General features: G+C 38.6%; 3 protein-coding genes and 1 non-coding gene across 4 annotated transcripts; 1 reads left to right on the top strand and 3 right to left on the bottom strand.

Moving 5' to 3' along the window:
• Positions 1–322: 322 nt before the first annotated feature.
• LOC131298223 (linamarin synthase 2-like) lies at positions 323–2,854 on the bottom strand. Its single transcript, XM_058323576.1, has 2 exons — positions 2,274–2,854; positions 323–1,395 (listed from the first exon to the last, which is right to left on the bottom strand). The coding sequence occupies exons 1-2, from the start codon at positions 2,776–2,778 to the stop codon at positions 464–466; spliced, it is 1,437 nt and encodes a 478-aa protein (XP_058179559.1). The 5' UTR covers positions 2,779–2,854; the 3' UTR covers positions 323–463.
• Positions 2,855–8,734: 5,880 nt separating this feature from the next.
• On the bottom strand, positions 8,735–11,417 carry LOC131298221 (linamarin synthase 2-like). The gene is made up of 2 exons (XM_058323574.1): positions 10,811–11,417; positions 8,735–9,924 (listed from the first exon to the last, which is right to left on the bottom strand). The coding sequence occupies exons 1-2, from the start codon at positions 11,313–11,315 to the stop codon at positions 8,993–8,995; spliced, it is 1,437 nt and encodes a 478-aa protein (XP_058179557.1). The 5' UTR covers positions 11,316–11,417; the 3' UTR covers positions 8,735–8,992.
• A 3,174-nt stretch (positions 11,418–14,591) lies between these two features.
• Positions 14,592–14,664, top strand: TRNAE-CUC (transfer RNA glutamic acid (anticodon CUC)). Its single transcript has one exon. It is a non-coding gene; the product is annotated as a tRNA-Glu (tRNA).
• Positions 14,665–16,466: 1,802 nt separating this feature from the next.
• Positions 16,467–21,075, bottom strand: LOC131298220 (linamarin synthase 2-like). Its single transcript, XM_058323573.1, has 2 exons — positions 20,487–21,075; positions 16,467–17,633 (listed from the first exon to the last, which is right to left on the bottom strand). The coding sequence occupies exons 1-2, from the start codon at positions 20,989–20,991 to the stop codon at positions 16,699–16,701; spliced, it is 1,440 nt and encodes a 479-aa protein (XP_058179556.1). The 5' UTR covers positions 20,992–21,075; the 3' UTR covers positions 16,467–16,698.
• Positions 21,076–22,416: the final 1,341 nt, after the last annotated feature.

Raw genomic sequence — 22,416 nt, 5'->3', positions numbered from 1 at the left:
CACTTTTTAGGTGGGTGAACAAAATCGCACTCGACTTTATTGGTCGAACCATGAAAGAAGTGGGTGCTGTACTTTAAATTATTTTCTTTGGCAGTTTTATTATTTCGTGAAAACTCATGTACTCCAGTCATTTAAAATCACATCTTTCTTTCGACGGTGAGGATCGCCTTTGATTGGTGCCAAGTACCATATACAACTCCTTTTACATACACATATGTAGACAATATGGAGTAATAGTACGGAGATCGCCTTTGATTGGTGCCAAGTACCATATACAACTCCTTTTACATACACATATGTAGACAATATGGAGTAATAGTACGGAAAACTACGTTTCAAGATACTTAACAGATTGAGAAAGTGCCCACAAATCACAATTAATGGATGGACTCATTGAATTTCGGGCAGTTTTTGTGGGATGATTTTTCTTGGACTGCAGCACTTTCTCCAATTATTATCTGATTTACTCTTTATGTAGGAGAGCTTCCTTTATGAACCTATCAAAGTTATTGTAAGATGATCCCCCAACGTCTACAGCTTCTTCTGCTTTCTTCTTCCACTCCTTGGCTTTGCTTCTCATTTTCTTCCCCCCTTCCCCTTCCATCATTTCCCTAACAAGAGCTTCAACCTCGTCGCGCTTCACATCGTAATTCACCTCTACTCCCATGCCCCAGTGCGTGCATGCATATCGACAATTCGTTTGTTGATCTGCGAAGAAAGGCCAGCAAATCACCGGCACGCCTCCGCACACTGCTTCTGTCATGGAATTCCACCCACAGTGCATCAGGAATGCCCCCACGGACGGGTGACCCAGCACTTGTTCTTGAGCGCACCAACTCACTAGCAATCCTCTATCCTTGGTCTTCTCTAAGAAATCTTCAGGCAGTTTTGCTGAATCACCCATGACAACATCAGGCCTAACAACCCACAAAAATGGGTGGTTGCTGTTTGCAAGCCCCCATGCAAATTCCTTCAAGTGTTCCCCGCTCATCACTGTGATACTTCCATAATTCACATACACAACTGAGTTAGGCTCCTTTTGGTCTAGCCATTCAATACATTTTGGGTCCTCTTTCCATAGACTTGAATTCAGTGAATTGACTTGGCTATCACTCACTTGCTTGCACAGCAAGCTAAGTGGTCCGACGGTGTAAATGTTGGGAAATCTTAAAGAGATTGCCTCTAACACTTCCTGTTCGAATTCATCGAAGGTGTTGAAGATTATCGCCGGAGAATTCAAGCAATTTTGTGCTTCCTCTCCCAGGAAATCAAACATGATATCATTGGGGTCGGTGGTTCTCAGAAAGCTCGGGAGGTCCTTGAGTTGTATGTTCCTCATGCCCGGTATCCAATCAATGGGAGCATCAAGAGTACCATCGCTCATGAAGTTCTCATCTGTAAACGTCGAAGTTGAATTTGAGTTCTTAGGAAAATCTTGATGTCAATAAAATTGAGAGCAAAGAGAGCATTGTTAAAATAAAACATGGGTGGATGCTGATTTTGACGCTCCATTTTTGTACGCATGCGCTTTACTTTTAACATGAAGTGACTAGTAATATCATATACATAATAGAGCGCCTGTGTATAAAAGTGAAACACGAATTGTTAATTTGGTTCCCATCTTAGAAATATTCACTTCAAAATTTTTGATTGTTTCATCATTCGTGTTTTTTCGTTTTTAGTGATATTTTAATCAAATTTTCTACTTTTTTTGATTTATATACTATATAGCATACTTCTATTCAAAAGGTCAAAAAATGTTTAAAAAAATTGACTAAAGATGTAAAATATGCAAACCTATAAGCATTTTTATCTCAAAAATATATCACCAAATTAAACTGACACAGACAAAAAAAAGCTTAAAAGTTATACCTTTCTTTTTACTTATCTGCTTTCTAGTAGCATTTTTTAGTTTTTGTTCAATTTTTTGGGGCTTCTGTCATTGAAATGAATAGAAACGATATAGGAGTAGAATTTTAATCTATGTTTTGTTTTTTTATTATGATTCTTTTCTACGAGAAAAGTCTAAAAGAGTACATGTACAATAAACTATTAAAATAAAATAAAAAACTGTTTTCACTCACGTATTTCTTTTCTACCGAACTTGTTTTTAAGTCTTTGTCAAAACTTTTTACTTTTTGAATTCTTTTCATCTTCTGTATAAATAAAGAATTGGAACTAAAGTTTAGAAAAATTGCATAAATAACCTGTTTACGTTTAGAAAATACAAACACATACTGATAAATAATTGGAACCAAAACACATATGTGTACCTTTCAATGGGAAAATGCCTCTTTTAATGAGCTCTCGAAAATGGAGGTACCCCATGAGCGAACAAGCCGAAGCAGTCCAGAACTGAACCTCTGGAACTCCAACCTCTTTGGCTGCTTCAATACCAAAGCTCATAGTCCCATCGGAAACCACGCACGTAACCGGAGGCACCCCCGGCGTCGAATTCAGCCTGTGCAACAGCTCCACAAACGGAACAAGACAGTTCTTCCGGGTCGAGTCGCACAGCGGCGGCACCTCCTGCGTCGCGTCCCGGTCGGACGGCGGGAGCCCGTCCGGGATGGTCTCGAAGCGGAAGTTGGTCAGTCCCTTGACCGACTCCGGTCCTCGAGACCTGATCAGACGTCTGTGGTTGAACTCGGAGTTGACGAAGGTGACGTGGAAGCCTCTGGAGTGGAGGAGCTTGGATAGTTGCATCATGGGGGAGACATGGCCTTGCGCTGGAAATGGGACAATAACTGCGTGAGGTTTTGGTGTTTCAGAGTCCATTTTCTAGCTAACAAGTTGATCTCTGAGCAACACGGCAGGGTTGTATATATTAGAATTCAGAAAATTGGAGAAAAGGCCGCGGAGGCCTAATTTTGTTGTTGTACCGTATATGGGTATGGATGTACGGAGTAATATTTATCGGAGAGAGAATGTAAGAGTGGCCCATGCTTTATTAGAGCCGGCCATCTCAGTTTGTCTAATTCTGGGGAATTTTTGGGTGCCGAGCACGTTGTACTCCGATCCCAACCGTTCAAACTTGTTTTGAATGTTTTCTATGTTTTGAACGGTTCGAATTTTAAAGAGAGTAGTCGGGTGAGGGTAGAGAGAGGGTATATAAATTTGGGTCATCCAAAACATATTTAGACGATTAGAATGCGAACGTAGTACTGTCACGTGGTACCCGCTCGGCACCCAAAAATTTCTCCCAAATTGTACACTTATTAGAAGTCATTGGTGTCCGTAGTTTAACTACTTAGTTTTTAAATGTTTACAACACTGGCCTTTGCATTATACCCAAGGATGAGACTAGAGGGTCTAATGACGGCGGTCGTGACGACAAAAAATTTAGAAAACGCAATTATTATATGTGGAAAAAAAAATTATTCTCAATTTATATAGTCTCGCCACTATTAGATTTTTTTCTTTTTTTGTTGTTATATACTAGTCATAAATCTTCTATTTTTTTTTTCAAGAAAGGAGATCAAAAAAAGTATTTTAAGACTAAATTCAATGGGCCAAAGTGAAATAAAATAAATGATGATGTGTAATTAAGAAAAAAAAACTGCACATTAATTCTAACCCTAAAATAATTTAACCTAAAAAATCAAAGGAATTTAATTATAATATCACTCCCCAAATTTATAATGTCACTCCCAAAAAGGAGTGCGATTATCAATTTGGGATATCATAGGGATCTGGAAAGTGATATTATAAATTTGGAGAGTGGCATTATCTTTGTGCATATTGATGTTCTGGATTATCAATGAAGGAAGCATGGTAATGTGCACATAAATTAAATTGGAGTGCTGCTATCCGTACCGACGGATTTCCCACCGAAATCGTACCGACGGCCTCGCCGGGCCGTCTCCGGCCACCGGACGGCCGATCCGAACCGTCCAATAATTCTAAAAAAAAAAAACCGAGGGGCCTTACGCGAGAAACAACAGCATCCGATGTGTGTAGGGTGTTGGATCAAGCACTCGATTTTTTTTTCGTGTATATATGTAATCCCTCGGGGTTTTTTTTTAGAATTATTGGACGGTTCGGATCGGCTGTCCAGTGGCCGGAGACGGCCCAGCGAGGCCGTCGGTACGATTTCGGTGGGAAATCCGTCGGTACCTATATCTTTTCCGATTAAATTGAGTCTCTAGGCCTGTCCTCTCTAATGTCATTTGGCTTTGATTTTGAGGCATGGTTCCGTAGCAAAACACGTATAGGGGGCTACTGTTTAAGTGATATTATTAGATTAGCCACTTTGTACATATTGCCAAAAGTTAGATCTGTCTCCAATCCTCTCCCGCTCATACCTTCAATGATTGAGGACTACATGGGTTTTGCTGCTGTTGTTGTTGTTGGAGTTGCATTATTGATGCCCAAAATTAAAATTAGTCTTTTTTCATACTCCATGTACAAATGAAAAACATCATTTACTATAGTTTTTATTATGCTATTTAATTTTTTCTAGAGCCGATGACTATTAATATTATAATGCATTTTTTTATTTTTTTAATATACATTTCGCTACTGCTAGGGTAAAATCTTGGTTCCGTTCTTGATTATACCTCCATTCTACTAAAATGTTTTTTATTTAAATATATTTTCTAATTTTTTTTCAAAGCAGTGGTTGAGAGTAATGAAAGAGACAAAAATTTATAAAATAAGAGTTAGGGAGTGACTAATATCTTCTTATTTTTTAAGGGGCACTGTAGTAAGGATAAATTGTTAAGAGTATTTTAGGTAATTAAGAGTTTGTTTTGACCACTGCACAATACCATCCCCCAATTCTTTTATACCGGCCATGAGATTTAGAGAATGAGATGTGGTGCTGTGGATGCTTTTAGATATAATAAGTTACTTCATGCTCCTATAGCAATGCTCTAGGGGCATTCACCACTACACATCAATTGTGAGTTTACAATAAAACACATGAATCCAACCGCCAATAAGAGAGCAGAAATGCTACACAGAGCTTTTCCGATAACATCTCAACTGTAAACATTTGTGAGATGAAGATCGAATTAAGAACAGAAACTTTGAGCGAGCTAAACCAAGAATCGATCGATCAGAGTGGAAGATTATACGTGACTTGGATCTAACAATTAATACAGAACTAGCACACTCAGATTATCGACGGGCACCCTCTTTAAGATTGTCTCGTTAATTAACTTGTTTCATGACTTGTCATTAATTTTCTTCACAGCATTCTTATGAACATAACTTAAATACGAGAATTTTGTTTTTATTTGAATTTTTTTTCACATTTGTTAGTTTTACACCAAACTTTTGTCGGCTATTGATTTGTCTCAACGAGACGAATCGGAAAAAAAAAAATTTCACTTTTACTCAAGTATTTTAAGAAATAACTACTTTTTAGCGCAAAAAGTTACATTAGTGACATTTTGCTATAAAAGTAGTTTTTTTTCAAAATACTTGGGTAAAAGTGAAATTTTTTTACTTTTCCGATTCCTCTTTTCGAGACGAATCAATAACCCACAAAAATTTGGTACAAAACTAACAAATGCAAAAAAAATTCAAACAAGAACAAAATTTTCAAATTTAAGTTAAGTTCATAAGAACGCAACAAGACAATATGTAACGTTGGTCATCTCTTGGACCGATTATTAAGTAAATGCCAAATGGGGCAATATTTAGGCCATCAAACTGGGCCTAGATGGAATCTTTTTTTAAAGAAGATCGTTGTCATTGGTATAAAAGAAGATCCGAGGATCGAAATACAGAGATACAATATGCTGAAAAATATAGAGGGACATATACCCGACTCAACTTAATAGCCCCGTAAACAATTCCGGAAAGATTACTAAAGCACACGTAACAAAGACAGAAGCAATTGCCTTGATGGAATCATTGAAATGGTCTATTTCAAACTGGGCCAGAAACCTCCAATCGCTGCTTCATTGTCTAGACTCTAGATGACCTGTCAAAAATAGTGTGCGGAGCAAATTCGTCGACTAAATAAACATGAGGAGCTTCTATATGCACACCATTTTTTTTCGAGTAACACTACAGGTACAGAAATTTTGGGACCGAATCCGGACCGACGGCGGCCGGCGAGCCATCTCCGGCCACCGGACGGCCGATCCGAGCCGTCCAAAAATTCTAAAAAAAAAAACCGAGGGGCCCCACGCGGGAATCAACGTCATCCGAGGTGTGTAGGGTGCTTGATCGGAGCACCCCTTTTCGTATGTGTATATGTATACATATACACATACGAAAAGGGGTGCTCCGATCAAGCACCCTACACACCTCGGATGACGTTGATTCCCGCGTGGGGCCCCTCGGTTTTTTTTTTTAGAATTTTTGGACGGATATACACATACGAAAAGGGGTGCTCCGATCAAGCACCCTACACACCTCGGATGACGTTGATTCCCGCGTGGGGCCCCTCGGTTTTTTTTTTTAGAATTTTTGGACGGCTCGGATCGGCCGTCCGGTGGCCGGAGATGGCTCGCCGGCCGCCGTCGGTCCGGATTCGGTCCCAAAATTTCTGTACCTCTATCATTTTTCTTTTTTTTCTAATCTTCAGACAACCCTCCAATGTCCATTTTTTAATTATGCTTTGTTTTTAAGAACGAATGGTCCAGGTTCAGTTGTCCATTCTGATTGAAATCTCATCCAAGCTTAAATTATCAAGAACCGGAGATAGTTTTCGAACAAATACCTGCACGATAATGAATGGTAGCTTAAATTAGAAATTAAGATATAAAACATAACTAATTTATCAATGTCTAATATTCAAGTAACAAAACACATTAACAAAATCTATTAACTCAGACCTTGGCATTAAAGATTTCTGATCAGAAGTTCGACCGCCAAGAAACCCCCAACAGCTCTTGAGATCATCTAGAACCATCTACGCTTTAAGAGACAAAGAGAGAAACCAAATATCTAAACGCGTGCACGATATTAGCACATTATAACCGGAAAGATGAAATTACCCCGAATGGCATAACCAAAGGCTCTCCAATTGAGGGGCATAATTGAAAAGATCGGAAAGATTGGCAAGCCACCAATTTCAGCATCAACCTTCTTAGTTTTAATATTGAAGTGCTAGATTCTTTACTACATATCCTTTTCAGTTTCAGTTACGATAACTTTACCACCAAAAGGATATCTTTTTCAGCTAGCACGAGGAGTTACATGCCTGATGTTGCCTTGTTTGCATAATTAAATATGTAAATTTAAGCAGTTTATAGTACAATATGATATTGAAAATTCTCTCCAAGTATGCCTGTGAAACGTACCGTATAGGATTCTTTCTAAATGACACTTCAAAATTTCAACGCACAGAGAAGGAAGAAAAACACAAAAGGCCATTGATGGCCGGCAACCCATGCAAGAAAAACACAGCATCGAAGGGCGCACGAAAAGCAGCTGTCGGCAGCTGATCTAGCTTGGGGACCACTCTCTCCATGGCCTCTCTCTTGCGGGGGAACCCGTCAACAAAAAATTGCACTTGGCCACAAAGTTTTACTGCTGGCCACAAAGTTTTACTCGTGGTCGCAAATAATTATTCATGGCCGCGAAAAATTAGACCTGACCACAAAGAATTATTTCTGACCGCAAAGAATTACTCCTGGCTGCATCTTGGGGCTCATGCAACCCATACCAAGATTTGTAACATGGTTTGGCCAAATGCCCGCTCTATGGCGAGACACACTATTTTTTTCACTCAACCGCAAATAATGGAGTACAAACATGAACTCTCTCTCTCAAGCACTCTGGTCTCTCTATGTCCTTTACTACTCTCTCTGTTTCACCCTACACATATATACACACACAGAGAAGGAAGGAGAACACAAAAGGCCATTGATGGCCGGCAACGCATGCCAGAAAAACACAGTGCCGAAGGGCGCACGAAAAACAGCTGTCGGCGGCTGATCTGGTTTGGGGACCACTCTCTCCATGGCCTCTCTCTTGCGGGGGAACCAGTCAACAAAAACTTCTATCATTCTTCCATCATATGTCCTTGATTGGTCCGACTTTGCCCCATAGGCCTCCTTCTTGTTCCAACTATCAGGAAATTGCTTCATGGTTATTGAACCCAAGATACTAATTTAGTTTAAACAATGCAGGCTGCCACAAGTGCTGGGGTTTCGAGCCTCCCTGTATATAATTTTTAAAAAACTCCTCTCAGCTAGTGCGTTCTCTCTTTCTCTATATATGTTTGCATAAATTTTTACTTAGTAATTTTTCGCACTAATTGGAGAGGATTGTGACCCGTTCGTGTATTAAATTTTTTTCTACAAGTTTAAGTATTTTTACTGTTTGTTTCTTTTCAAATCATGGTGCGTGTGAATAAACATAGAGTAAAAAGAATTCACAAACATGTCGATTTATACTTGTATGAATAAGTTACGGATTAATCCTTTTTCTACACTTGGGGTGAAAGAGAGATGTCTCATTGCCCTCAGCATATATCCCCGGAAACTTGCCAACTTTTTTTTTTTGTGGTGCTTGCTAGGGGAGAAAGCGGAAGGCTATAGCTCCCCCTACTGGAGCTACTTGTCAACATGAATTTGTGATAGTGTTTACCTAGAGAGAAAGTGAGATGTAGCAGTTTTCAAGAATTCAATAAGTAATGTTCAACCACTTTTTAGGTGGGTGAACAAAATCGCACTCGACTTTGTTGGTCGAACCATGAAAGAAGTGGGCGTTGTACTTTAAATTATTTTCTTTGGCAGTTTTATTATTTCGTGAAAACTCATGTACTCCAGTCATTTAAAATCACATCTTTCTTTCGATGGTGAGGATCGCCTTTGATTAGTGCCAAATACCATATTCAACTCCTTTTACATACACATATGTAGACAATATGGAGTAATAGTACGGAAAACTACGTTTCAAGATACTCGTACTTAACAGATTGAGAAAGTTCCCACAAATCACAATTAATGGATGGACTCATTGAATTTCGGGCAGTTTTTGAGGGATGATTTTTCTTGGACTGCAGCACTTTCTCCAATTATTATCTGATTTACTCTTTATGTAGGAGAGCTTCCTTTATGAACCTATCAAAGTTATTGTAGGATGATCCCCCAACGTCTACAGCTTCTTCTGCTTTCTTCTTCCACTCCTTGGCTTTGCTTCTCATTTTCTTCCCCCCTTCCCCTTCCATCATTTCCCTAACAAGAGCTTCAACCTCGTCGCGCTTCACATCGTAATTCACCTCTACTCCCATGCCCCAGTGCGTGCATGCATATCGACAATTCGTTTGTTGATCTGCGAAGAAAGGCCAGCAAATCACCGGCACGCCTCCGCACACTGCTTCTGTCATGGAATTCCACCCACAGTGCATCAGGAATGCCCCCACGGACGGGTGACCCAGCACTTGTTCTTGAGCGCACCAACTCACTAGCAATCCTCTATCCTTGGTCTTCTCTAAGAAATCTTCAGGCAGTTTTGCTGAATCACCCATGACAACATCAGGCCTAACAACCCACAAAAACGGGTGGTTGCTATTTGCAAGCCCCCATGCAAATTCCTTCACGTGTTCCCCACTCATCACTGTGACACTTCCATAATTCACATACACAACTGAGTTAGGCTCCTTTTGGTCTAGCCATTCAATACATTTTGGGTCCTCTTTCCATAGACTTGAATTCAGTGAATTGACTTGGCTATCACTCACTTGCTTGCACAGCAAGCTTAGTGGTCCGACGGTGTAAATGTTAGGAAATCTTGAAGAGATTGCCTCTAACGCTTCCTGTTCGAATTCATCGAAGGTGTTGAAGATTATCGCCGGACAATTCAAGCAATTTTGTGCTTCCTCTCCCAGGAAATCAAACATGATGTCATTGGGGTCGGTGGTTCTCAGAAAGCTCGGGAGGTCCTTGAGTTGTATGTTCCTCATGCCCGGTATCCAATCAATGGGAGTATCAAGAGTACCATCGCTCATGAAGTTCTCATCTGTAAACGTCGAAGTTGAATTTGAGTTCTTACGAAAATCTTGATGTCAATAAAATTGAGAGGAAAAAGAGCATTGTTAAAATAAAACATGTGTAGATGTTGATTTTGGCGCTCCACTTTTGTACGCAGGTGCTCTACTTTTAACATGGAGCGACTAGTAATATCATGTACATAATAGAGCGCCAGTGTGCAAAAGTGAAACACGGATTGTTAATTTGGTTCCCATCTCATAAATATTCTCTTCAAAATTTTTGATTGTTTCATCATTCGTGTTTTTTCGTTTTTAGTGATTTTTTAATCAAATTTTCTACTTTTTTTTTAATTACTTTTTTTTGATTTATATACTATATAGCATATTTCTATTCAAAAAGTCAAAAAATATTTTAAAAAATTGACTAAAGATTTAAAATACGCAAATCTATAAGCATTTTTATCTCAAAAATATATCTCCAAGTTAAACTGACACACAGAAAAAAAAACCTTAAAAGTTATACCTTTCTTTTTACTTTATCCGCTTTCTAGTGAGCATTTTTTAGTTTTTGTTCAATTTTTTGGGCATTCTGTCATTGAAATGAATAGAAACGATATAGGAGTAGAATTTTAATCTATGTTTTGTTTTTTTATTATGATTCTTTTCTACGAGACAAGTCTAAAAGAGTACATGTACAATAAACTATTAAAAAAAAACTGTTTTCACTCGCATATTTCTTTTCTACTAAGACTTTGTCAAAACTTTTTACTTTTTGAATTCTTTTCATCTTCTGTATAAATAAAGAATTGGAACTAAAGTTTAGAAAAAAGGCATAATAAAGCTGTTTAATTGCATTTAGAAAATACAAACACATAATTACTGATAAATAATTGGAAACAAAACACATATATGTACCTTTCAATGGGAAAATGCCTCTTTTAATGAGCTCTCGAAAATGGAGGTACCCCATGAACGAACAAGCCGAAGCAGTCCAGAACTGAACCTCTGGAACTCCAACCTCTTTGGCTGCTTCAATACCAAAGCTCATAATCCCATCGGAAACCACGCACGTAACCGGAGGCACCCCCGGCGTCGAATTCAGCCTGTGCAACAGCTCCACAAACGGAACAAGACAGTTCTTCCGGGTCGAGTCGCACAGCGGCGGCACTTCCTGTGTCGCGTCCCTGTCGGACGGCGGGAGCCCGTCCGGGATGGTCTCGAAGCGGAAGTCGGTCAGTCCCTTGACCGACTCCGGTCCTCTAGACCTGATCAGACGTCTGTGGTTGAACTCGGTGTTGACGAAGGTGACGTGGAAGCCTCTGGAGTGGAGGAGCTTGGATAGTTGCATCATGGGGGAGACATGGCCTTGCGCTGGAAATGGGACAATAACTACGTGAGGTTTTGGTGTTTCAGAGCCCATTTTCTACCTAGCAAGTTGATCTCGATCTGAGCAACACGGCCGGGTTGTATTTAGTATTGGAATTCAGAAAATTGGAGAAAAGGAGGCCTTATTCTTTGTCGTTGTATATGGTGGGTATGGATGTACAGTAATATTTATTATTGGGGAGAGAGTGTAAGAGTGGCCTATGCTTTTTTAGAGAAGGTCATATCAGTTTGTCTAATTCTGGAGAAATTTTTGGGTGCCGAGCACGTGGTACTCCAATTCCAACCGTTCAAACATATTTTGGATGTTTTAAAAAAAAAAAAACATATTTTGAACGGTTCGAATTTTAAAAAGAGTAGTCGGGTGAGGATAGATAGAGGGTATATAAATCTGGGCCATCCAAAACATATTTGAACGGTTGGAATGTGCATAGAGTACTGCCATGTGGTACCCGCTCGGCACCCAAAAATTTCTCCCAAATTGTACACTTATTAGAAGTCAATATTGGTGGACGTAGTTTTTTTTTTTTTTTTTTTTGATAAGTCATTGGTGGACGTAGTTTAACTACTTAATTTTTAAATGTTTACAGCACTAGCCTCTGTACTATACCTCCATTCTACTAAATATATATTTTTTAATTTTTTTTTCAAAGCGGTGGTTGAGAGTAATGAAAGAGACAAAAATTTATAAAATAAGAGTTGGGAGTGACTAATATATATCTTCTTATTTTTTTAGGGGCACTGTAGTAAGGATAAATTGTTAAGAGTATTTTAGGTAATTAAGAGCTTGTTTTGATTACTTCGCAGCACTATCCCCCAATTCTTTTATACTGGCCATGAGATTTAGAGAATAAGATGTGGTGCTGTGGATGCTTTTAGTTATAAAAAGTTACTTCATGCCCCTATAGCAATGCTTTAAGGGCATTCACCACTACATATCGTCGTGGATTTACGATAAGGCATGTGAATCCAATCGCCAATAAAAGAGCGGAAATGATACACAAAGCTTTTCCGATAACATCCCAACTATAAAAATATGTGAGATGAAGATCGAAATAAGAACAGAAACTTTGAGCGAGCTAAATCAAGAATCGATCGATCAGAGTGCAAGATTATATGTGACTTGGATCTAACAATACAGAACTAGCCCACTCAGATAATCTACGGGCACTCTCTTCAAGATTGTCTCATTAATTAACTTGTTTCATGATTTGTCATTAATTTTCTCCATATAATAAGACAATATGTAACGTTGGTCATCTCTTGGACTGATTATTAAATGCCAATTGGGGCAATATTTAGGCCATCAAACCGGGCCTAGATGGAATCATTTTTTTAAAAGAAGAAGATCGTTGTCATTGATATAAAAAAAGATCTGCAGATCAAAATACAGACATACAATATACTGAAGAACACAGAGGGACATGCACCCGACTGAACCTAATAGCCCGTAAATAATTTCGGAAAGACTACTAAAGCACACTTAATAGCGACATAAGCGATCACCTAGATGGAATCATTGAAAGGTACTCTATTTCAAACTTGGCGGCCAGAAACCTCCATGCTGTGAACCTGATCAACGAAGGCAATCCAAACTTACACCCCCAAAGCGTGATGATAAATGAAGCCCATCATCTCATGGATCGGACCAACACCACGATTGGCCATACTTACCGAATAGCCAACCAGTGCGCAGATTATCTTGCTCGATGGGGTGCTGAACAAGATGTCAACCTTGTATTCCTTATGAAAATGCCCATTGCTATGAGAGAGTTTGATCTTAGAGATAGCTTGAACATTAGGCAAGTACTTTTAGACTAGGCTTAGTAGTTATTTTACTTCCTTGCACGTTATGTTTATTATGTTGATACTCTTGACGTGGTTCTTTGTTTCGTAATTTTTTATGAATTTCTGTTTGACCCCAAAAAAGAAGAAGAAAGAAACCTCCAATCGTTGCTTCATTGTCTAGATGACAAGTCAAAATAGTGTGCGGAGAAAATTCGTCCACTACATAAACATGAGGAGCTTCTATATGCACACCATTTTTTTCTAATCTTCAGACAACCCTCCCAATGTCCATTTTTTAATTATGCTTTGTTTTTAACAACATAACTTTTGAAAGTCAAAATAAAAAATATTCTCTCCACACTGACGGTCCCATCCCCTTGGCTAACGTGGCTGGCCGGTGCTTCTACCGTCTTTGGTCCTCCACTGCCACCGTTGCCTCTTCCATGCATCGTCCCCTATAATATACTCCAACTCCCCAATATTTGCACAACTCTAAACTTGGAAGGTGTGTGTTGAGTAAAGATGTTGTGCATTTAGAATCTCCCGATAACATGGAATTTGCGTCCAAACCGAATCCTTGAAAGGGGGGACCATAGGCATTGAAACTTTTCCATTGATTTTATTAGAAGAATAAAACAAAATTGAGGGACATTTGGCAAATCTTCCGATGTGGACCTCTCCGTGTTGGAATTAGAAGTGGAAAGGAAGAGACGGGAAAAATGCAAGCTGTCGTGGGGAGGGACGACTACAAAATTTTAGTCATCGGGTGACAAAAATGTATATAAAATTTGTTTTGTATATAAAGCACTCTTTAGAATAAATGTTTACATATTTTGGTTGTAACTTAATTATCAGGCCAAATTTATTATGCTTTATTGAGCCATATGAATTACTTATTTAAGAATTTAGTAAGTTCTCAGTTGAGGTAGGTGCTTTTGATTTCCTCAAGAAGAAGCTGCTCCGGCCTAAGGTTGATACTTCTTGTGAAGTGCAGAATGAGATCCAAGGCCTAAAATCAATTTCCAATAAAGAGGAATTGCAGTGAAAGAAGAAGGAGTCTCTCGTGATATTAGACTGATCCCAATAGGAACTGCAAGAGTAATTGAACAATTTAATTGGATTTTTATTTACTCTTATGGTATTATACAAATATCCGGTGCAGACAATTAATAATAAAAAATAAAATTATGTATAAAAATATACAATTAATTTAAGTGCATATTTGGAATCTAGAGGGTTTGTGAAAATTAACCTCCTCAAACACTAGTGCCTCTACCCCTATCATGAAGCATTATGTCGGTGAAATATTTCGCAGATTATACTTAATAATTTTAGAACAACATCGATCAGAATGTCTGAGGCGCGAGTATCTCGCTCTCTTTAAGGAGATATAGCTTCTGCGGTGGGTGAATCCCAATATAAATGTTTGGACCACACCAAAACCAACTCCAGGTGTAAATCAGCAAACTTTACTATGTGGGCAATATACGTTTAAAAATTTTAGTTGGCTGTACCTAGAAGCAAATCCGTTGTAGTCTAGTTGGTTAGGATACTCGGCTCTCACCCGAGAGACCCGGGTTCAAGTCCCGGCAACGGAAAGTCATTTTTTTATTCGCTGGTTAGATCATCATCTTCTTCTTCTTCTTTTTTTTAAGTAAACTTTTGTTGCCAAATGTCACACATGGTCATCTTTTTGAGTTTTGACTTTACCTTGAGGCGGCCCCTTTTTTTTTTTATCTTCAGAAATTTTATTTTCGAAAATCGATCACTTCGGTAGTGTGAATCACTTTTATAAAAAGAGAGGGCAGACTTGCACGTCATTTGTCATTGGGGCTCACTTTCTTTCTTGCTTGTTGTTGAACGAGGAGACACTTGAAGGATTTTATCACAAAAGATTGGAAGGAGTCTCAGAACTTCCATAAAACCAACTAGATACAAACTTCATGCTCTTCTAATATATAGTGCAAAAGCTAGCAGACTGAAAAATGAGTCCTTTTTTTCCTTTTTTTTTTTTTTTTTGAGTTCAGGATAGTGAAACTTTGGGTGAGTCGACATACAGAACCTAGAAAATGAAAAGCTCAAATCAAAGGAAATAAAACTCATATGAAATTCACAAACATTATCATAATCCCTATGGATGCAAAATCGTCACAAAAGGGGGAGGACCATACGGCCGCATAGGGAGGAGAAAAACAATAAAATTGAAAAAGATAAATGAAAGCAACACTTATTTAATGGTTGATTTACTTCTTTGGTCCTCAAAGTATTAGTCAGTGGCCAATTTCATCTCTAATTTAAATATTTGTCCAATTTCGTTCCCAATGTTTAAAATGTGCATCAATTTGGTCCCCACCCCTAACGCCGTTCCTCTTGTCCATTAAAATGGAAGGTAGCAGTGGTATTTCAACCTAAACACTACAACAAATGAAAAAAAAAAATCAAAAAACAAAAACTAAAAAATTACGCAGCCTCCCAATCCACCACTGAACCACCCCATCCGAAACAACCCCTCCCATTTTCTCCTTCAACTGGTAAACAGACCGAAAACACACATGGCTCGAATCAGGAAAGGAATACGCACTCTTAGAATGACTGATCGCATCAACTGGACAACTAAAGCAACGTGGATTAATTGATTGATTTCTTACCCAAAAAAGCTTAGATTGATTGGAAAACTTGATCAAGAAAGTTAAAAAAGTTTTCATTAGGGTTGATTAGTAAACTTCAATTGATTTGATGGAAAAACATTCCAAAAATTTGACTCTATTTGGGCATCCCTTTGTCTTATATACAGATCGTCCACTTGCACAGACACGTTTCCTTAAGATGTCGGGGGTCGCTTTTGAATTAATGCAAAACCTTTTAACATTAAGTCTACATTCATCCCATGAGCTCGGTCCCTGGCACACCTACGTGGCTACGTAGGATCTACTTCGGATTTCAATAAATATAGAAAAATATTTATTGTGCCTCTATAAATTTAGAAAACATATCTATCGATATTCGATTGAGCTTATTTTTTAAAGGGTCCCATAAAAAACATTTTCAAATTTATGGGTATTTTTCTGTATTTTAGTTTCGTCTTTACAAATTCAGAAAACATATTTACTGATATGCGATTAAGCTGATTTTTTACAGGGCTTCATAAAAAATATTTTAAGATTTATGGATATTTTTATGTATTTTCGTGAGATCAAAAGTGAGCTAGCCTTACGAAAGCGTGCGGTGAACTGCATCTCAGATAGACTTTATTGGTCACACCAAAATAGTGTTGGTGGTGGGAGTTGCATGGCAATGAAAAACGGAGAGAATACACGCAATCACACTCGATCACAATTTTATTCAAAACAAACTTACAAACTTATTAATTATTACTAAAAGCTTCACAGAACAATTTCCATGGATCACACTTGCACCCCTCGTGTCTCACTCTTTCACAACACAGCACAAACTTTCTTCTTCTTCTTCTTCTTCTTCTCTCTCTCTCTCTCTCTCTCTCTCTTGATGCTGAACTCCCACACACACATGTAAAGCTCTGCAAATACAAACGCAAATAGTATATATTTAAACAACAAACAGAGGACACTCACGGCCACTTAACGTACGTCTACATATAGCTATCAGCATCTGATTTACTCTTTGTGTAGGAGAGCTTCCTTTATGAACCTATCAAAGTTATTGTAAGATGATCCCCCAACGTCTACAGCTTCTTCTGCTTTCTTCTTCCACTCCTTGGCTTTGCTTCTCATTTTCTTCCCCCCTTCCCCTTCCATCATTTCCCTAACAAGAGCTTCGACCTCGTCGCGCTTCACATCATTATTCACCTCCACTCCCATGCCCCAAGTCGTGCACGCGTATCGACAATTTGTCTGTTGATCTGCAAAATAAGGCCAGCAAATCACCGGCGTACCTCCACACACTGCTTCTATCGTGGAATTCCACCCACAGTGCGTCAGAAACGCCCCCGTGGACGGGTGCTTAAGCACTTTGGCCTGAGGGCACCAGCTCACTAGCAATCCTCTATCCTTGGTCTCCTCCAAGAATTCTTCAGGAAGTTTTGCTGAATCACCCATGACAACATCGGGCCTAACAATCCACAAAAATGGGTGCTTACTGTTTGCAAGCCCCCATGCAAATTCCCTCAAGTTCTCCGCACTCATCACTGTGATGCTTCCATAATTCAAATACACAACTGAGTTAGGCTCCTTTCTGTCTAGCCATTCAAAAACTTTGGAGTCCTCTTTCCATAGATTCGGATTCAGTGAATTGAGTTGGCTATTAGTATTCACTTGCTTGCTTAGTAAGCTAAGCGGTCCGATGTTGTAGATGCGGGGAAATTTGGATGCGATTGCCTCTAAAACTTCCTGTTCGAACTCATCAAAGGTGTTGAAGATTATCGCCGAAGATTTCAGGCAATTTTGTGCTTCCTCTCCGAAGAAATCAAACCCGATATCATTAGGGTCGGTGGTTCTCAGCAAGCTTGGGAGGTCCTTGAGTCGTATGTCCTTCATGCCCGGTATCCAATCAATGGGAGTATCAAGAGTACCATCAGTCACGAAGTTCTCGTCTGCAAATGTCCAAGATGAACTTCGGTTCTTAGGGAAATCTTGAAAAATGTTTTGCGTCTGGAAACTTCAAATAACATGGACGTTCCGTCCCAACAAAGTTGAAATGGTGGAACTTAATGGAGTAATTAACAACTGTTTCCTCAGGACTTTTTAAAGCATTAAAACAATTATAATCGGGGCTTTGAAAGAGTTTGGGACATTATGTGACGGTGCCATGGGGAAAACGAATAATCCCTACAGAAAGCCGGGTTTCGTTGCTAAAATGGAACGATGGGGTAATTATTCAGTGGTTTTATAGGGTGCTCCAACACAGCAACACCTTTATATATTTGCCCATATATGCAGAGGTGGCTCTAGAATGTTAGTTCAACGGTCGCAAAAACTTTCTAGAAAGTCTTAGATACAAAAAAGCATACAAGCTAAAGATGTTTATTGTGGTTAAAATTTTATTAGGCCTAATTTATTTTGTTTTGGTAAGTTATATATTATGGACTTCTTCATAATTTTAAGTTAATTTTCTTTCTCTTTAACTTCGTCTGATGATTCAACGAAGATAATATTTAAAAATTATATTATATGTAAGAAATTGTAAAATTCTAGTGCATTTTTTTGAATCCAAAGAGATCACCCCCACAAAAGCACAAACCACTATGAAGTCGCCCTTGCGTATAGTTATTCTAATATATAAAGGGAGAGCAGCTCTTTGGTGTCTCCCTTTTTAAAATTTTGTCATGTACGTATTTTCGTAGTCCATTACTGCCCTCTTACAAAAAAACACAATCAACACAAATCAGTTATCTACGAGGATACATTGGACATTTCAACATAAAAAAAAAAAACTGCCCAAAAACAGTTACACCCACTACGTGTCATCCAACAACACAGACTGCATACATTTCTCTTTCTTTTTCTCCGTTCTTCTTCTCCCTTTAACCTTCTTTCTTTTTCTCTGTTTTTCTCCCTTTAACCTCTCACTTACATACGTCACTTTCACACCACAGGTTGTACAGGTACTTTAGTTTTCTACTTTATCTGATGTCACTTTAGTTTTCTACTCTAATTTGTCTCTGTTTATTTCCTTCTTTTTTCCCTTCTTTATGGCTAATTGGAAAAAAAAAAAAAGAGCAGAACTGATAATGTCTAATTTCTCTGTTTATTTCCTTCTTCTATTTTTCCCTTTTCATAATTTTAGTTCCAAGGAAAATGAATATTTAACTTCCACTTTGAAAACCAAAGTCTGTAATGATAGTTTTAACGGTTGTGTTTGATTGAGAGTTTAGTTTAGTTTAATTTTGGTAGTGGATGGAGAGAGAAATAGAGTAATGATTGAAGATAGGGGTAATGATTGGTAAGAGATAGAGAGAGATATGAAAGTAATAATTAAAAAAATAGGATAATGATTGGAGAAAGAAGTAGGGTAATGATTAAAAAACAAAACTAAAATAGCAAACGAACAAAGCACTTTTAATGCTTCCAAGGGTCACCACAATAGTGGACAATTCCAACACGAGGCAGACCAGAAATTAGGCAATTTTTTTTTTCCTCTTCCAACACGAGGCAGACCAGAAATTTGGCAAAGTTTTTAAATTTTTTTCTCTAATAAATGCTTCTTTTTGAAATAAAAAGTTTGTTTTACATCTTACACATGCTTCTTTTTCTCTCTTCCATTAAACTGGTACGGAGGAGCTGTTGGAATGGTGGTTTGGTGATGGGTAACAAAAAAAAAGGGAAGCATTTTTACAAAAAAATGAGTTTCATTTTATTTATTATATAAACAAACCAGCTGAGAGCACAGTTTTTTCCCACTCCGTTTTCGGATTCTCACTCCACAATTTCCAAAGCGAATAAGACACAAGCAGCGGCTGAAAACTCATTTTGATGGATAACAAAAAAATGTTGTGATGGGTTTCATTTTGAGCGAGTTGGGTTCCATTGGAATCATGGTTTGGTGATGATTTTGGAACTTTGCTCGGGAGTGCATTGCTTATAGGGTTTTATGGACACTAGAGGTCGGGACACACGCAATGCGTGTGCAAGTCGGATTTTCACAACATTTGTAAAAATTTGATCAAACAATAAGTGGAAAGCATTTTTACAAAAACGTTGTGAAAATCCGACTTGCATACACATCGCGTGTGCTCCGACCTCTAGTGCGTTTATTACGTTGGTTTTATCATCGCTTGCAAATGTAACAATAGATGTTAGAATACATGCATGGGGGGTCTACTACATACAATGGGTTCAGCAATCAGTATCTGCACTCTTAGCTCCGGATCGAGTAGCACAGTGAAAGGGGCCAAATTCAGACTAGCGATGTGGAATTGATCGAAATGTAGTGAAGGAGTGTCTTCATGTGCACACACACGCGAGCGAGTCCGAGTCTAACTCCCAAGAAACCCAAGCCCCTCTTCTAGAGCTGTCGGAACCCTTGGCGCCAGAAGAAGGAGAAGGAACCCTCGGCGCCAGAAGAAGGAGAAGGAACCCTCGGCGCCAGAAGGAGGAGTTGGCCATTTTTCCATAAAACAACCGTAACTAACCGAAGGAAAGAGAGACGGAACCGGAGGGTTCAAGTCTTCATGATAATTTTTTAAGTTTAAAAAATGTACTAAAATTATATATATAATTTTTTTATACGTACTAAATTAGGATTTTCTTTAATATTACCTGTCTTGGGTGCTCCCCGGTTTATCACAAAGAAAGTATCAGAGAAAAGATCAAAGAACTAAAATACTTGTAACAAAGAAGACTTTTTTTTTTTAATCTGCACAAAGAACACATAAATAAGCTATTTACATTTAGATAATAAAAACACAGACTGAAAAATAATTGCTAAAAAACAGAAATGAATATACCTTTAAATGGGAAAATGCCTCTTTTAATGAGCTCTCGATAATGGAGGTACCCCATGAACGAACAAGCCGAAGCAGTCCAGAACTGAACCTCTGGAACTCCAACCTCTTTGGCTGCTTCAATGCCAAAGCTCATAAGTCCATCAGAAATCACGAACGAAACCGGAGGCACCCCCGGTGTGGAATTCAGCCTACGTAACAAATCCACCAACGGGGCCAAACTGTTCTTCCGGGTCGAGTCACCCAGAAGCGGCACGTACTGTGTCACGTTCCGGTCGGACAGCGGGAGCCCGTCCGGAATGGTCTCGAACCGAAAGTCGGTCAATCCCTTGACCGACTCTGGTCCTTGAGACCTAACCAGACGCCTGTGGTTGTACTCGGTGTTGACAAAGGTGATATGGAAGCCCCTGGAGTGGAGGAGCTTGGATAGGTGCATCATGGGTGTGACATGGCCTTGTGCTGGAAAGGGGACAATAACCACGTGAGGTTTTGGTGTTTCAGAGCCCATTTTCTAGCAAATATATTAATTAAACAAATTAACTATAAGAAGTCTGAGCAACAAGGGTGGTGATTCAGGGATTGGAGGAAGGTGGCCCTCTATTTATAGGGGAGAGAATGGGCTTATTTACTTTTTTGGCCCCTAAAGTATTTTCGTCGTGTCACTTTGGTCCCCAATATTCCAATTGTAAACATTGCATTCCCAACGTATCAATTTTGTGTTTAAATGGTCCCTGGAGGTCACGGCGTTCATTTCCTCCGTCAAAATGAAGGGCAAACTTGGTATTTCACCACCCCATAGCTTTATTTTCTTTTTTGGTCCCCAAAGTATTTCCGCCGTGCCATTTTGGTCCCCAATGTACCAATTGTAAATTTCGTATTTCCCCAGCTACTGCAATACCCCTTCCATCTTATGTTACATGGAGACAGGTGCACATATCGGGTGCAAGTGCATATCTAAGGGTCGGATACCTAAAATTCAAAAATTGGGAATACGTGGATATGGAGCTAGATTTAGACACATGTGCAGAGATACGTTAAATAACTTTTTTTGAAATATTTTTTTATATTTGTAAATTTCCATAACAAGATAGATAATTTATGTAAGAAAAATCCAAAATACATTTTTATTTCTTTGTTTTCTCATCAAAGTATAATAAAAGCCCATCAAAAGGCTAATGAAGGCCCATTTATTTTACAGGATTGATACGCCCGCCACATTTTTGTCCACTGCATGTCATGTGGGACCCACTTTCGAGCCCCACAAAAATACAGAAACATAAGTACTTATTTTTTAAAAAGGTAATTTCAAACTCAAAAATAATGTGTTTATGTAAATAATTTTTTTAGCAATATAGATTTTGTTTGATAAATCTCATTGAGATCTTTTGAACGATGCAAAAAAAATAAAAATAAAAAATTATTTTTTATTTACATTAGTTTTAAATTTAAAAATGTAAAACAAGTTGCTTATTTTTTAAAAAGGTTTGTAGAGCGATGGCCAAAACCCAACTTTACAACCCCAAAGAAATAAAACAAACCCTAAAGCCCACAAATAAAATAAACCCTAATTGAAAAAGAGGAAAAAAAACAGCGCAGTAGAAGAACATCGTTCTACAACGACTGCGGCAACGATTTTTTTTTTGCCGGGTCCCGTACGTATCCCGCACTTGTGTTGTGTCGTGTCAACAGGAGTACTTTGTCAAAACTCGCAGATCTGTGTATTCTAGTCTCCACCACCCCTTACCTCCACATCAGTCCTTTCACCACTCCTGACTGGCAATTGGTATAATATTGGGGACCAAAAATGGCACGGAGGAAATACTTTGGGGACCAAAGTGGCACGGCGGAAATACTTTGGGGACTAAAAAAAGAAAATAAAGCTATGGGGGTGGTGAAATACCAAATTTTCCCTTCATTTTGACGGAGGGAATGA

This window comes from Rhododendron vialii, chromosome 8a (assembly GCF_030253575.1).
Source record: "Rhododendron vialii isolate Sample 1 chromosome 8a, ASM3025357v1".
NCBI lineage: Eukaryota > Viridiplantae > Streptophyta > Magnoliopsida > Ericales > Ericaceae > Rhododendron > Rhododendron vialii.
Note: the sequence above shows the minus strand (reverse complement) of the source record. Positions and strands in the feature narration are given on the sequence as shown.